This window comes from Desmodus rotundus, chromosome 7 (genome assembly GCF_022682495.2).
Source record: "Desmodus rotundus isolate HL8 chromosome 7, HLdesRot8A.1, whole genome shotgun sequence".
Taxonomy (NCBI): domain Eukaryota; kingdom Metazoa; phylum Chordata; class Mammalia; order Chiroptera; family Phyllostomidae; genus Desmodus; species Desmodus rotundus.
Window position 1 is genome coordinate 52,446,311 of NC_071393.1, and position 16,211 is coordinate 52,462,521.

General features: G+C 39.7%; 2 protein-coding genes across 4 annotated transcripts in view; one reads left to right on the top strand and one right to left on the bottom strand.

Annotated features, from left to right (window-relative positions):
• Nucleotides 1–11,280, bottom strand: part of LOC112296524 (signal recognition particle subunit SRP54) — a 77,635-nt gene extending 66,355 nt beyond the window's left edge. The window contains exons 1-2 of one of the 3 annotated variants that reach the window (XM_045188094.3): nucleotides 10,830–11,272; nucleotides 2,651–2,787 (exon numbers count right to left, since the gene is read on the bottom strand). The gene's annotated coding sequence lies outside the window, so the exon portion shown is untranslated. Of the gene's footprint in view, nucleotides 1–2,650; nucleotides 2,788–10,829 lie in introns of all 3 variants that reach the window. The other 2 variants (XM_053928230.2, XM_024551321.3) reach the window with 2 other exon arrangements.
• Nucleotides 10,680–16,211, top strand: part of LOC112296572 (uncharacterized) — a 33,372-nt gene continuing 27,840 nt past the window's right edge. Inside the window, 3 exon segments of the mRNA XM_045188330.3 lie at nucleotides 10,680–10,722; nucleotides 10,838–11,073; nucleotides 11,380–11,590. Coding sequence (XP_045044265.2) covers nucleotides 10,680–10,722; nucleotides 10,838–11,073; nucleotides 11,380–11,590 — 490 coding nt within the window.

Consider the following 16,211-nt stretch of genomic DNA (forward strand, 5'->3'; position numbering starts at 1 on the left):
AGAAAAAGGAAGGGAAAATGCACTCCAGGACCAATCACTGGCAAGGACATTCTAGGTTGAACTTTAAACTAAACACTACCCTTCTACTCAGGTAAAATTTTGTAATTTGTAACCTAAAAAATTACTACCTGGTGGAAATGAAAAAAACGTGCTTACCATAAATTTTTTACAATTACATGGTTACTTAACTTGAAAGAGCAACTGCTTCACAGAAAAGATGAACTTTTTATTTCTTTTCCCATACTCATTATACTAAGTTATTATTGCTCAAGTAAACACGTTTCAGTTCATCTCCTTTGCCATATCACCAGGAGTGATATACTGTAATATTAATTATGACATCACAATTAACTTTTTGAAAGACCATGTCATGACAGATCATCCTCCATTAAAAAGCTATACTAGCACCCTGGCTTGTGTGACTCAGCGTATTCAGTACCGGCCTGTAAACCATGGTTGGCAGTTCGATTCCCAGTCAGGGCACTTGCCTGGGTTGAGGGCCAGGTCCACAGTGTGGGGGGCATGAGGGAGGCAACCACACATTGATGTTTCTCTCCCTCTCTTCCTCCCTCCTCCTCTCTCCAAAAATAGGTAAATGAAATCTTTAAAAATAAAACAAAACAAAACACACTATACTAGTTAACTCAAAGATTGCTTTGGGTGGTGTGGCTCAGTGGATTGAGCACCAGCCTGCAAACCAAAGGGCTGCAGGTTCGATTCCCATTCATAGCACATGCCTGGGTTGCAGGCCAGGTCCCCAGTAGGAGTGCTCGAGAGGCAACCACACATCACTGTTTCTCTCCCTCTCTTTCTCATTCCCTCCCCCTCTGTCTATAAAGAAATAAAATCTTTAAAAAATAAAAAATAAAGCTACCTTCCCATGTTGACTGGCTCTCTTGAATTAAAAATAAAAAACTTCTGTGAAGTTTCCCAACACATTATTTTCCTTATGTAAGTGCTTATTGCCAGCATATTTTTAAATATTTTTGCCTGATTATAAACACCTGTACTTCCGTAGAGGAATAACAATATTTAATATCATTTATTTATACAGTGTTTCCCCTGAAATTTCCAAGGACGTGTTTCTGAAAACTCTGGTGTTAGAATTCTGCTCAAAACCTCAACAACTTCCCATTTCATGCAGAGGGGAAGTCCTTAGAATGAATGGACTGTAAGACACTCCAAACACACACAGGCACACACAAACACACACACATACTCGAGTGCAAATCACAATGACCTTGCTGTTGACACTGCACATTTCCACCTCAGGGCCTTAGGACTAGCAGGCATACTCTTCCCTAGCTGACAATATAGCTCCCTCCCTCATCTCCTTCAGATCATCGCACAGAGGCAATTTCTCAGTAAGATCTTCCCTAACCACTTGTTCAAAATTGCAAACCCCTGACCCTTTTTCCCTCACGGTTCTATTACCAACTAACACATGATTTACTTATGTTGTTTATGGTCTATATATAATACCAAGTAAAATGTAAGCTGCATGAGGCCAGGTATTTTTGCCTCTTTTGTTCTCTCCTGTGAGCTCACTGCTTTAATCTATCCTCAGTCTTATACAGTAAGCCCTTAGTAAAAATGAACTTTATGAATGAATTTATTTAAGACTTTAGGAAAAAAGCAAGACTGGGGAACCAAAATCATGAAAGATCTTACAAATATCTCTTAAAAACCACTAAAATAAATCAGTAAAGGTAATATGACAATTCAAAAGAAAATCAATGACCTAGGTAACTGATCCTGTACAATTAACATTCACTTGCCATTATTTGAAAATCACACTACATTGTACACCTGAAACTAATATTGTATGTCAACTATAATTGAAAAAAAAATCAATGACCTAACTGCTATTGTACAATTAATACTTATTTGCTATTACTTATTATAACTTTTTAGAATTTCCCTAAAAAGGATTTCCAACAAGATTCTTGAAAATTAAGTTTACGGTGTTCTACTATCATACTAAAATGCAAAACATCTTTTTAAATGTTAATAGCTAATCCTGCAACTCAAGTTGTTGTGATTTATAATTCAAGCACACTCACTCAAAATTCTCTAGGCTAACTAAAAAGATTTATAGAAGTAAACCTGTGAGTACTAGAATTTCATAAAAAGGGAATCTGTACTTAGATGGAGCTGTGGGAAAGGTAAGGGATTACTGTATAAGTACTACTTCATATAGTTTAATACTTATTATCTTATTCCACCCTCACAACAATTTTATGACATAATCAGGTTAAAGAATGGAACAGCTATTCCCTACAAAAAAAAAAGCAAAATAACTTCCCACAGTCCCTTGGCTACACAACCCTAGATCCTAGAGTATGAATGATGCTTTAAACAAGGTTGAATATCCCTGTGGGCAAACTCCAGAGACAACTTTTGCTGCTATATTACAAGGGAAGAAATCATATTCTGAAAGCAGAAATGCACATTCTCCCTCATGCAAGAGTAAGTGTAATGTCCAGAAAGAACTGATAGGTATCACCGCAATCAGGATGTACAAGGACTGACCTTGGCCCATCACATGTTCTTGTAGTCTGACTAGCAGCTGGATAGTGAGGTGATGGAAACAGGCTCAAGTTTGGGGTGCCCTAAGTAAGGCAAACACAGGGCCGAGTATCATACTTACCTGCTGCAGTGTGAAGTACTGGAAAGAGCATGGGCTTTGGAGTCTGACAGACTTGGATTCAAATCCCAGCTCTGCTACATACTGGCTGTGTTACTTTGGGTAAATTATTTAATCTCTCTGAGCCTCACTTTCCTCACCTGCAAAATGGAAATAATACCATTATCAAGGTAGTTACCCTGAAGGGCTGTTGTGAGGACTAAATGAGACACCATGTATAAAACTGTCTGCAAGTGTCTACTATATTAACTACTAACTTGCTTTCATAAGTGATACCAACTGGCTCTCCCTATATTATCTGAAGTGTGACTACACTGGAAATTTTCTGAATAATGCTACTAAAGTGCCTGTCTCATTACCCAGAAGCCACCTCTGCAATCTTCAACACTTAGCACCATGTTATATGTACCTGGTTATTATTCAATAGAAGCTGGAGTGTCCAAACAGCCACTTTTCTGTACATAAACAATTATAAATATTCCTGCCAGAACCTTACCTGATCTGAGATTATATAAATAGTTCCTGATGACAAAGACTTCAAATCCTATTAGAGTCATGCACCTCATAATGTTTCATTCAATATCAATAACAGACCACATATACTATGGTGATCCCTTAAGATTATACTGGGACTGGAAAATTCCTATTGCCTAGTGCCATCACAGCAATCGTAACATGGTAGTGCACACGTCTGTGGTAATGCTGGTGTACAGTGTTTACAAAATCTACAATAGTGTACATTCATTTACCACTCACTCACTGACTCACCCAGAGAAACTTCCAGTCCTATAAGCTCCAGTCATGGTAAGTGCCTTTTACAAGTGTACCATTTTTTGTATTTTATATTGTATTTTTACTGTAGCTTTTTTATGTTTAAACACACAAATACTTACCATTGTGTTACAACTGCCTACAGTTACTCAGTATCAGTAACAGGCTGTACAGCTATATAGCTTAGGATATAGCCTAGGTGTGTAGTAGGCTATACTATGTAGTTTGGTAAATGTACTTTATGATGTTCACACAATGACAAAATTGCCTAACAATACATTTTTTTAACTGATTGATTTGAGAGAGAAAGAGAGAGAGAGAGAGAGGAAAGAAGGGAGGGAGAGAAGGGGGGGAAGGGGAGAGAGAGAAAAAGAGAGAGAGAAACATTGATTTGTTGTTCTACATACTGATGCATTCTTTGGTTGAGTTTTGTATGTGTCCTGATCGGGAATTGAACCCATAACCTTAGAGTATGATGCTCTAGGGATGATGCTCTAACCAAGTGAGCTACCCGGCCAGGGCACTAACAATGCATTTCTCAAAACGTATCTAAATTGTTAAGTGGTGCATGACAATACAACGAAAATACTTATAAAAAAAGTTCTTCTAAGCCCTAGTGATATTAGACTAAAGAACTAAACATACAAATATATTATAAGTAAATATCTTTGGAAAATCACTTCCACATTATAAACTTTTTTATAACCTAGTAAATAGACCAAACCAACACTTGTTTTCCTGACTATAACACTAAATATTTATTTTTAAAATTCTGCACAGCACATCTATTCATAGTTTATGACCACAGAAAAGTAAATTTATTTAACATACCAGCCTATAGGTATTTTATTTGATAAAATTATATTTGAATAATATTATAATATAAATTATGACATTCATATTTAGGAGTATTTTTTCATTCCAAACCTACTTAATCCTCCAAGGAAATAATTCACCTTTATGCTTTGTGAGAACAGGTGATTACATGTTCATTGTTAAAATTCAAACATTATAGAAATATTAAAAGTAGAAAATAAAATTCCCTTAATCATAATCTCTCATCCCTTGATAACCACCAACAGTAATTGGGTATACATGCCTATAGATTTTATTTTCTAATGTGTATAATTTAGGCAAGTTTTCATAAGAATTATGGTTTTGGGGGGAGTGAAGAGGGAAGCAGAAATGAGGAAAATTCTTTTGTAAATATGCTTGCTAATGAAAAAATATGCTTAAATGCCTAAAGCAGAATATAAAACTGCATATATTATATAACCCATATTTTGTCTATCTACAAATATTCAAAAAATGACAATAGCCATCAGGGAATGAAAACAAAAACACAATTAGATACCACTTCACGTACATACACTAGGATGTCTATTATAAAAAAGACAGGTAGGTCGGAGAACCAAGATGGCGGCGTAGGTAGACACACTGCGCCTCCTCGCACAACCAGAACTGACAGAGAATCTAATGGCAAGGAAGTCCGACACCAAGTAGATAAAAAAGAAACATACATCCAGACTGGTAGGAGGGGCGGAGACGGGCACCAGGGCAGAGAGGACTCGTGTGGCCGTGGCGGGACCGAGACTGGCGGAGTGTGGGACGAACGATGCAGGCAGTCTGAGCACTAGCAGACCCTGAGGCCCCACATTCGCGCACAGATAAACCGAGAGGGCTGGACTCAGAGTGGCGGAGAACAGGGCAGGCAGAGTGGCAGGTAGTACCCTGCGGCCCCACACTGGCGCACAGATAAACCTGGACTAACGGAGGGGAGCGAAGCAGACCCCATAACCCAGGGCTCCAGCGCAGGGGGGGGGGGGAATAAAGCCTCAAACCTCTGATTGAAAGAGCCCGTGGGGGTTGGGGCGGCAGCAGGAGAGAATCCCAGCCTCAGAGGAGAGGTTGTTGGAGAGACCCACAGGGGCCTAGAGCGTGCACAAGCCCACCCACTTGGGAACCAGCACCAGAGGGGCCCAATTTGATTGTGGATAGCGGAGTGAAAGACTGAAATCCGGTGGAGAAGGGAGCGGGCGCCATTGCTCCCTCTCGGCCCCTCCCCCACATACAGCGTCACAGCCCAGGGACGAGCGTCACCCCGCCCCGGGGAACACCTAAGGCTCCGCCCCTTAAAGTAACAGATGTGCCAAGACAAAAAAAAAAAAAAAAATGGCCCAAATGACAGAACACTTCAAAGCTCCAAAAAAATACAACTAAGTGAGGAAGAGATAGCCAACCTATCGGATGCACAGTTCAAAACACTGGTTATCAAGACGCTCACAGAATTGGTTGAATCTGTTCGAAAACTAGATGAAAAAATGAAGCCTATGCCAAGAGAAACAAAGGAAAATGTACAGGGAACCAACAGTGATGCGAAGGAAACTGGGACTCAAATCAATGGTGTGGACCAGAAGGAAGAAAGAAACATCCAACCAGAAAAGAATGAAGAAACAAGTATTCGGAAAAATGAGGAGAGGCTTAGGAACTTCCAGGACATCTTGAAATGTTCCAACATCCGAATTATAGGGGTGCCAGAAGGAAAAGAGGAATACCAAGAAATTGAAAACTTATTTGAACAAATAATGAAGGAGAACTTCCCCAGTCTGGCAAAGGAAATAGACTTCCAGGAAGTCCAGGAAGCTCAGAGAGTCCCAAAGAAGCTGGACCCAAGGAGGAACACACCAAGGCACATCATAATTACATTACTCAAGATTAAGCAGAAGGAGAGAATCTTAGAAGCAGCAGGAGAAAAGGACACAGTTACCTACAAAGGACTTCCCATAAGACTGTCAGCTGATTTCTCAAAAGAGACCTTACAGGCAAGAAGGGACTGGAAAGAAGTATTCCAAGTCATGAAAGGCAAGGGCCTACATCCAAGATTACTGTATCCAGCAAAGCTATCATTTAGAATGAAAGGGCAGATAAAGTGCTTCTCAGATAAGGTCAAGTTAAAGGAGTTCATCAACACCAAGCCATTATTATATGAAATGTGAAAGGGACTTATCTAAGAAAAAGAAGATAAAAAATAGGAACAGTAAAAATGACAGCAAACTCACAGTTATTAATGACCACACCTAAAACCAAAAGAAAACTAAGCAAACAACTAGAACAGGAACAGAACCACAGAAATGGAGATCACATGGAGGGTTATCAATAGGGGATTGGGAGGGGGAGAGAGGGGGGAAAGGTACAGAGAATAAATAGCATAAATGATAGGTGGAAAATAGACAGGGGGAGGGTAAGAATAGTGTAGGAAATGTAGAAGCCAAAGAACTTATAAGTATGACCCATGGACATGAACTATAGGGGGGGAATGTGGGAGGGAGGGGGTGGGCAGGATGGAGTTGAATGAGGGGGTGGAAATGGGACAACTGTATAATAGCATATACAGTTAGCAAATAGCATAATCAATAAATATATCAAAAAAATAAAAAAGACAGGTAATAACAAGTGTTGGTGAGAATGTGGAGAAATCAGAACCTCATACAATGCTGGTAGGAATGCAAAATGGTGCAGTCTTTTGAAAAACAATTTGACAATTCCTCAAAATATTAAACACAGAGTTACTATATGACCCAGTAATTCTACTCCTAGGTGTACTCAAGAGAAAGAAAGACACACATTCACACAAAAATGTGTCCATGAATGGTAATTAGTGGCATTATTCATACTAGCCAAAAAGTGGAAACAACCCAAATATCCCTCAACTGATGAGTGGATAAATAAGATGTGGTATTACCCATAGAGTTTTATTTCATAATAAAAAATAAAGTAATGCTACAATATGGATGAATCTTGAAAACATTATGCTAAATGAAAAAACCAGTGACAAAAGACCACATATTATATGATTCTACTTATATGAAATGTCTAGAATAGGCAAATCTATAGAGAAAGTGGATTAATAGTTGCTTAGGGCTTGGAAGTTTGGGGAAAATGAGGAGTGACTTAATGGTGACTGAGTTTCTTCATGGAGGGATAAAGATGTCCTGAAATTGATTGTGGTGATGGTTGCACAACTGTAAATAAACTAAAACCACTGAACTGTACACACTGGGTGCATTGTATGGTATATGAATTTTATTTCAGTAAAACTTAGAAAATAGTATCTGTTATCTCTAGATGGTAAATACTAGTAATCTTTATTTTATTATTTCTTTTTGTAATTTCCAAATTTTTGGCAATGACTAGGTATTTTTTTGTATTCTCACTTCAGTATATATATATTCTAGAGAGAGAGCCAAGAGGGTGAATGGGAGAGAGACAGACAGAGACTAATTGAGAGAAACATTGATTGGTTGCCTCTCATACACACTCTGATGGGAGATTGAACCCACTACCTAGGTATGTGCCCTGACTGGGGATCCAATCAGCAACTTTTTGGTGTATGGGATGACACTCCAACCAACTAAACCATCCAGCCAGGGTTAGGTATTCTTTAAATCAATAGAAAAGCTAATTACTTTTCAAAGTGGTCCTCGTGAGAACTAGAGTAATATTATATTAGGGGTACAGATGGAGTTGCCACATGTATTCATTTAGTTATTCATTCATTAAACACCTCCTATGTGCTCCAGGAATTGTCCCAGCATGAGAAAACTTCCAATTCCAAATCAACAAATTACATCAAGTTAACAAAAATAAGACTCCTCTGTTAACTTCAAAAGATAAATTATGCATCATACCACCAATGAATGTGCTGTCTTAATTTTGCACCAAAGGTTATACTCAATTACATCAAGTCTCAGAAAATTCTTTCTTCATTAAAATAATCATTTTTGAATTTTAAAACTCATTTTAATATTAAAAGTAAAATCAATGCAACACTTCATAGTTTAATAGCAGAAAAGGTATAAAAAATTTAATTAGCAACAAGGGGTAATAACTCAAAAACACTGAAAATAATTTCTTTAAGATATTTAGGCTGTCGGGACAATCATTAAAACAATCTTTATGTAAACTATGAGCAAGAAAAAAAATTAAAACAAAGTCAAAAGAATTCCTTAGAAATAGTATGCTTTGCAGTTGAAGAGAACACATGGAAGAGGAGGAATAAGAGGCATATGCTCAAGCAATAGGTTATTTCAATGACATTTAGGAAAAACTTACCAGCTAAAAATTAAATACCCAATCAGAATCTCCAAGGATAATAACATCAGAAGGTTTCAGGGACGTGGCTTCATCAAAATTTTTTATTAAAAGAGCAAAACAAGGCATCTATATTTTGAAAAATCACTGGCTATACTGATGTGCAGCCAGGGTTAATGATTACCACATGAAGGAATACTCCTCAAAGGAAATGAGTGAAAAATCTGGTCTATAATTGAAAAATTAGAGACAATGTAGCAAATATATTAGAAAAAAACTTGAGAGCAAGGAGACTATATACACTAATAATACTCCAAAAGTCTGCGGAGAGATGGAGAGATGTGAACTTGAACTAGGGAAGCAGAAGGCAACATGGAAAGAGGCTAGATAGAGTTAAGAGCCAGTCCATAAAGCAGAATCTATAGGACCTAATGACCGAATGGTTGTGGAGAATGAAGGAAAAACAGAAGGCAAAAAAGTTTCTAAGGTCTCCAGTTTGAAAAACCAGATGGCTAGTAATGCCATTAACCAATGAATGGAAGGCATAAAAAGCAGCAGCTGTTTTTAACGTTACTAGAGAAAAGGTTCAAGGAGTTTAAATATTAATTGTAATGTTCTACTGCTTAAGTTGGAAATTCAATACACAGGTGTTCATTTTATTATCTTTTTTTAATTGAACATCAAATAACAAATATCATACAAAATTCACTTAGAAACAGGGGGTCAAAACTCAAAAATACACTAGGAACCACTGCTTTTATATACTTTTGTATCTAAGATATCGCTAATAATGAAAAAAGAAAATAAAAGGAAGGTGGAGGTAAGGAATTTGGTTTTGGACCTAAAGTATTTGCAGAATTAAAGAACTGTATCACTCAGAGACAGAAGGGAAAAAGATCTGGAAATGGTTGCCATACAAGGATAATGCCATGGAAACCATGGATGTAGATAAGAACTCTCCAGAAGTTGTGGAAGACCATTTGGGTTATAGCAATGGCAAAGAGCCAACTGCAAGGAGAGAATCAACTAAGACTGAGAATAATCACAAGGACAGAAGCTTTTAGTAATTCCTCTTCCCTCTCCAAAGGCATACTAAAGGAAATCAATTTTAAAAAGCTACCATTTATTATTTTCTTACTGTATTTTAGTGGCAGGTCCAGAACTGCCAGAGAGCTGGAGTTAGAAGAGTAACCTGTTTGAAGGAGGGCTTGAAGATGCTTTTGCATAGCACTATATTAGGTTAGAAAATACTAATTGTCCATATCAAGGGACAGGGAAATATTTCTCCTCCCCTTTGGGACCACTGCTGCTATAGTGTAACCATTACCTCAAACGTGTTACCTCAAATCTTTCAACACTCATTTTTTAAAAAATTTAATTAATAAGCTTTACTTTTAGAGCACTTTTAGGTTCTCAGTAAAATTGAGCAGAGTACAGAGACCTTCCAAATATACCCTGACCCCACTTAAGTACAACCTCTTCCACTCTCAGCATCCTCTTATCTTTCGTCCTCTTAATAAATATACTTGGTAGATAGAGAAACGGGGTCTAGACTGCAATTGTAACTTTGCTCAGTCAGGGTCACAAATCACCTGTAACTCTCATCTGTACTCCCACAGTTCTCACGGTTCTCTGTCTTTACTAGATTTTCTCATTACTCATCTAGATATACTGCATATTTACGTGCTTCTCTTTCACCGTACTGTTAGCTCTTTAGTGATAGGATTGTGTCATTCATTTCTGTATCCCTACAGCTAAGAAAGGGGAATCATTTTGTTGAATTAAGCGTATGAAAAAACTAGGTGAGAAGAGCATCAAGAAAGCCAGAAGGGGAAAGAGTTTCAAGAAATAAATGGATAGTAGTGTCAAATGCTAGAGAGCCATCAGTACATCTTAAGTCATCACTGACATTGAACTGATATTCCTCATTCACTGACTGAACGCCTATTATATACAGGACAATGTGTTAAGAACAACGAACACGAAAATATAAAATCTGGTACACGTCAAAAGGTTTTCCGGGAAGCAGTCATATCTAAGTTCTTCATCAGGGGAGCAAATCAAAGAGTCAGGCCTGCAATTGCCTACACACGTAATTTGGCTCGGAAATCTGAAGTCGATTCAAAAGGGTCACAGCGCATCTTTAATAAAACTTAAGGGGGGACATGAGATGGAAAAGGGCCAGAGCACCTCAGTGTCGGTGACGACAGCAGGTAGCCAGGAAAGTCGACTCGTTCCGGAGTCCCTAGCTCCCTAAGCAGGGCTGGCGCTGTCGCCAGCTGCCAGTCCGTAGTCTGGGGCGGGAAAAAGTACAACTTACCGCAAAAGGCACAGCTACGGCCGTGGCCCAAAGGGGCCAGGGATTCCTTTGCGAGGCCCCACGCCGCGGGAGGAATCAGAGGAAAGCGGGGATCAGACAGACAGATGCGACGCCACAGACCGACTGTCCAAACTATAAAAGCGAGGGTCCCAGAGCCCAGCACAGCAACGCCAACTCCCACCAGCTGGAAGACCGACGACTGCCACCGAACCTTCCGCCCAATGAGGAAACGTCACCACTCCGCGTAGTTCAGCCTTTCTAGAAGAGGATGCACTTCCGCTTCCGGGGCACCCACAGCGACCTTTCTTAAGAGATGCTTCTTCGCTCTTGGTGGCTTTTGACATTCATTTTCTATTGTTTAACGACTGCGGCCGCGAAGTTGTTAAGATAACACGACCTCAGACAAGGACTACGGCCTCGAGAAGCCGACTTAAGAAAAAGTGACTAAACTGAGCGCTGCCAACTGAGGGAAGTGATGGGAGCTAGGGTGTGTTCAAGTGTAGGGATTCCCCGTGCGCACGAGAGAACTCCACGAAGGGGCGGGGCTTAGGGCGTTCGCAGCCAAGGAAGGCGGGTTCCACTCTGGGTCGAGTCAGGTGTCGCTACGGGTCTCTGCTTGCGCGTGCGCAATGCGTATCTCCCCTGGACTGTTTTGTGCTGCAACGTGGAATTCCGCTCCGCACACCAGGCAATACTGCAGCTGCTTCGTACCGTGACTCCAGCAGATCTCCCAGCGCTGCTCGAGTGGATGCGAACTACCCGTAAGCCACCAGAGCAGAGGCAGGCGGTTGGGCAAAAAGATGTGGGCACTGTGGAGGCTTAGGGTGAGGTTACAAATCTTCCATGAGTTCTCTACTCTGCTACCGGGCAGGTTGAAGGGGGCACATCTCATCCTTAGGCAGATTCACAGTCTAGTTCGGAATATTAAGTGCACGCTCTGAGTTGTGATTGAGCTGCAGACTTCAGACAAGCCGCTAGAGGCTCCTTATGCCTAACCTTCTAATGAAGGGAGCGGGGCGGGGGCGGGGGCGGGGCTGGGAAACTAGCCCTCCCTCTTCGCATTACTCCCACAAACTTGTGACAACCAGTAGGGAACTACCTGAAAAAGCACTTTTCAAGAGAAGTTTTAATCTATAGAACTAGAAACTTTCACCCTGCAGGCAAAATCACCTGTAGTTAGTGAATATTTTCTCAATTGTAATATAGACAATAAAAATTTTTATGGGGTGGGGGGAGAAAAAGGGACAAGACTTTGATTCTAAGCTGTTAACAAAATTAGTAACAGTAATGTTAAAAAGTACAAGTTAAAGAGTCCAGGAAATGTGATAATTAGGTTTAGTTCTTGAACAATAGGATAGATCTAAGGCAAAGTGAAGCCTGGTGAAGGCACAAGAAAATAGGATATACAGTAGAAAAATATGTCAAACCATACTACACCTCTAAACCTTTAAGTGTTGATTCCACCCTGGCTGGTGTAGCTCAGTGGATTAAGTGTTGGCCTGTGACCCAAAGGGTCACTGGTTCAATTCCCAGTCAGGGCACATGCCTGGGTTGCAGGCCAGGTCCCCAGTGGGGGGCATGCAAGAGGCAACCACACATTGATGTTTCTCTCCCTCCTTCTCCCTCCTTTCCCCTCTATCTAAGAATAAATAAACAAAATATTTTTTAAAAAAGTGTTGATTCCCATGTCTATTTTCTCTCCAGAATCATGACTTGAAATATACCTGCTTGCTAATGATTCCCAGTTTTAGACTTCCAACCCTGACTTCTCCGTGGAATTCTTAATGTGATGTTAGAGTCAATCAGTAGGTTTGGGTATTATTATGATTACCCAAATGTATTATGTATTATACATTTTGGGGGATCCTTTAGATAAGATGTGAAATGAAAATTAACTTGGACATCTGATAGTAAGATTTTAGCCTGGACAGGCAAGAAAACCAGAGACTTAGCTTCATATTTATACACAGTACTAGATTCAAGATAGGAATTTCCCAAACATGCTGAATCTTCATTTAAACCCTTTATTGCCAGTTCTACATTCCTAAACACAAGAACTTTCATTTCAAAAGCCCTGATTGCCTACAAAAATGCCACCTACATTGAAAAAATCCTAGCCATCAAAGTTTCAGTTCTTTAGAGCTGTTTGTAATCTAAATCTCCAGTTTTAGAGGCATCAAATGACACTCCATTTTTCAAAATCAGGAAAATTTCAAAGCATGTTTGGAAGATAATTTTGTAAACAAGAAGACCCAATTGAATTGGCTAAAGAATACATTTTCTCTTTTTAAAAAAGATTTTTTTAATTTATTTTTAGAGAGAGGGGAAGGGAGGGAGAAAGAGAGGGAGAGAAACATTAACTTGAGAGAGAAACATCCATGTGAGAAATATCAATCAGTTGCCTCTTGTATGTGGCCCCTCACTAGGCTGAACCTACAACCAAGGCATGTGCCCTGATGGGAATTGAACCTGTGACCTTTCGTTTTTGGGGAATGAGGCCCAACCAACTAAGCTACACTGGTCAGGGCCACACTTTCCCTGCCTTTCTCCTGCAGACCCTATAGTCAGAGAAGTTCAAGCAGTTTAAGAAATTTAGAACAGTAGCTGAGTTTCTGAAGAATGTTTATTAACATGAATAATTTTAAATAATTTTTTAGTTTTCAATTACAGTTCATGTACAATGTTATATTAGTTTCAGGTATATAACCCAGTGATTAGACATTTATATAACTTACAAAGTGATCACCCCGTTAAATCTAGTACCCACCTATCTGACACCATACATTGTTATTACAATATTATTATTATTTTTAAAGATTTTCTTTCTTTATTTTTAGACAGAGGGGAAGGGAGGGAGAAAGAGTGAGAAAACATCAATGTGCGGTTGCCTCTTGCACATCCCCTCCTGGGGACCTGGCCTGCAACCCATGCACGTGCCCTGACTGGGAATCGAACCAACGACCCTTTGGTTCGCAGGCTGGTGCTCAATCCACTGAGCCACACCAACCAGGGCTTGTTATTACAGTATTATTGACTATATTCCCTATGCTGTACTTTTCATCCCCATGACTATTCTGCAAATACCAATTTGTTCATATTAATCCCTTCACCATTTCACCTACCCCCCTCCCATCTGGCAACTATCAAAATGTTCTCCGTATTTATGAGCCTGTTTCTGTCCTGCTTGTTCATTTATTTTGTTTTTTAGATCCCATGTATAAATAAATTAAATCATATGGCATTTGTCTTTCTCTGGCTTATTTCACTCAACGAAATACCCTCCAGGTCCATCCATGTTGTTGCAGATAGCATGATATTCTTTTTCATAGCTGAGTCATAGTCCATTTTATATGTGTACCACATCTTCTTTATTCATTCATCTATTGATGGGCACTTAGGTTGCTTCCATATGTTGGCTATTGTAAATAATGCTGCAATGAACATACAATACAGATGTATACATATATCTTTTCAATTTCGTGTTTTGGGTTTCTTTGGATAAATACTGAGGAGTGGAGTTGCTGGGTCCTTCTTTGCCTCTTGTTATAGCCTTTGTTTTAAAATCTATTTTGTCTGGTATAAGTATTGTTACCACAGCTTTTTGTTTGTTTCCATTTTCATGAAATATCATTTCCATCCTTTACTTTCGGTCTCTTTCAATCTGAAGTCTCTTGTAGACAGAATATATAAGGATCTTGCTTTGTTATCCATTCAGCCACAATGTCTTTTGATTGGAGTATTTAATGCATTTACATTTAAAGTAATTTTTGATACATATGTAGTTATTTTTATTTCATTATTCATATTTTTAATCTTTTTTTCTTCTCCTCAAAGAAGTCCCTTTAACATTTCTTATAATACTGGTTTGGTGGTGATGAACTCCTTTGAGTTTTTTCTTGCCTAGGAAGGGCTTTATCTCTCCTTTGATTCTAAATTATAGCTTTGCTGCATAGAGTAATCTTGGTTGTAGGTCTTTGCTTTTCATTATTTTGAATGTTCCATGCCAGTTCCTTCTGGCCTGCAAAGTTTTTGTTGAGAAATTGGCTGACAGTCTTATGGGAGTTCCCTTGTAGGTAGCTAACTGCTTTTCTCTTACTGCTTTTAAGATGCTCTCTTTATCTTTAACCTTTGGCATTTTAATTATGATGTGTCTTGGAGTGGGCCTCTTTGCATCCATCTTGTTTGGGACTCTGTGCTTCCTGGATTTGCATGTCTGTTTCCTTCACCAAATTAAGGAAGCTTCTTTCAGTATTTTTTCATATAGTTTTACAATTTGTTGCTCTTTCCCTTCTCCTTCTGGCACCCTATGAGGCAATGTTGGAACGTTTGAAGTTGCCCCAGAGGCTGCTTACACTGTTCTCATTTTGGGGGGTTCTTTTTTCTTCTTGTTGTTCTCATTGGTTGTTTTTTACTTCCTTGTATTCCAAGTCAATTTGATTCTTGGCTTCATTCATTCTGCTGCTGTTTCCCTGAAATTTGTTCTTTATTTCAGTTAGAATGTCCTTTGTTTCAGACTGGATCTTTTTTATGCTCTTAGGTCCTCACTAAGTTCCTTGAGCATCCTTATTACCAGTGTTTTGAACTCTGCATCTGATACATTGCTTATCTTCATTTTGTTTAGTTCTTTTTCTGGAGTTTTGATCTGTTCTTTCATTTGGGCCATGTTTCTTTGTCTCTTCATTTTGGCAGCCTCCCTATGTTTGTTTCTGTGTATTAGGTAGAGCTGCTGTGACTCCGAGTCTTGGTATCATGGCCTAATGCAGTAGGTGTCCTGTAGGGTCCAGTGGCACACCCAAGCTGGGTACTCAAGGTGCACCCTTCATGTGGGCTGAGTACACCTTCTCCTCGTAGTTGAGCCTTGATTGCAGTTGGCAGGTCAATGTGAGGGATTTAGCAGGCCAGTCAGCTGCAAGGTCTGGCTGTTATCACTCACCAGCAACCTCTAACCTCCGTGGAGGATCAGCTGTGCAAGGGCAGGTTGGTGGTGCGCTGATGTGGTAAGTAGCTGTCCATGGGTGTGCAGGCTCTGTGGTTTCCTGGGTGGTGCAGCCAAGGTCAAACACCACCTGTGTTCCACCCGGGGCCACTCTGCCTGGGCTATAAAGCAATCTGAGATGGCTGCTACTTGTGCTTGGCTTGGAGATTTCCAGGCAAAGCTAAGGTGTGAATCTAGGCTGACTGCTGCCAGTGCCGGGTCTGGATCACTTAGCAGGGATATGAGGGCTAGTAGCTTGCTAAGGCCGGCTGTTGATTGTTTGATAGAATTTAGGAAGTTGTGAAGCATGAGCCAAGAGCAGCCATTCAAGTGGAAAAGCAGCTTGTGTGGGTCCCTAAGTTGGGGGGTACGGAGTCTCAGGGGATCTCGGAGGCAGGGCAAATGGT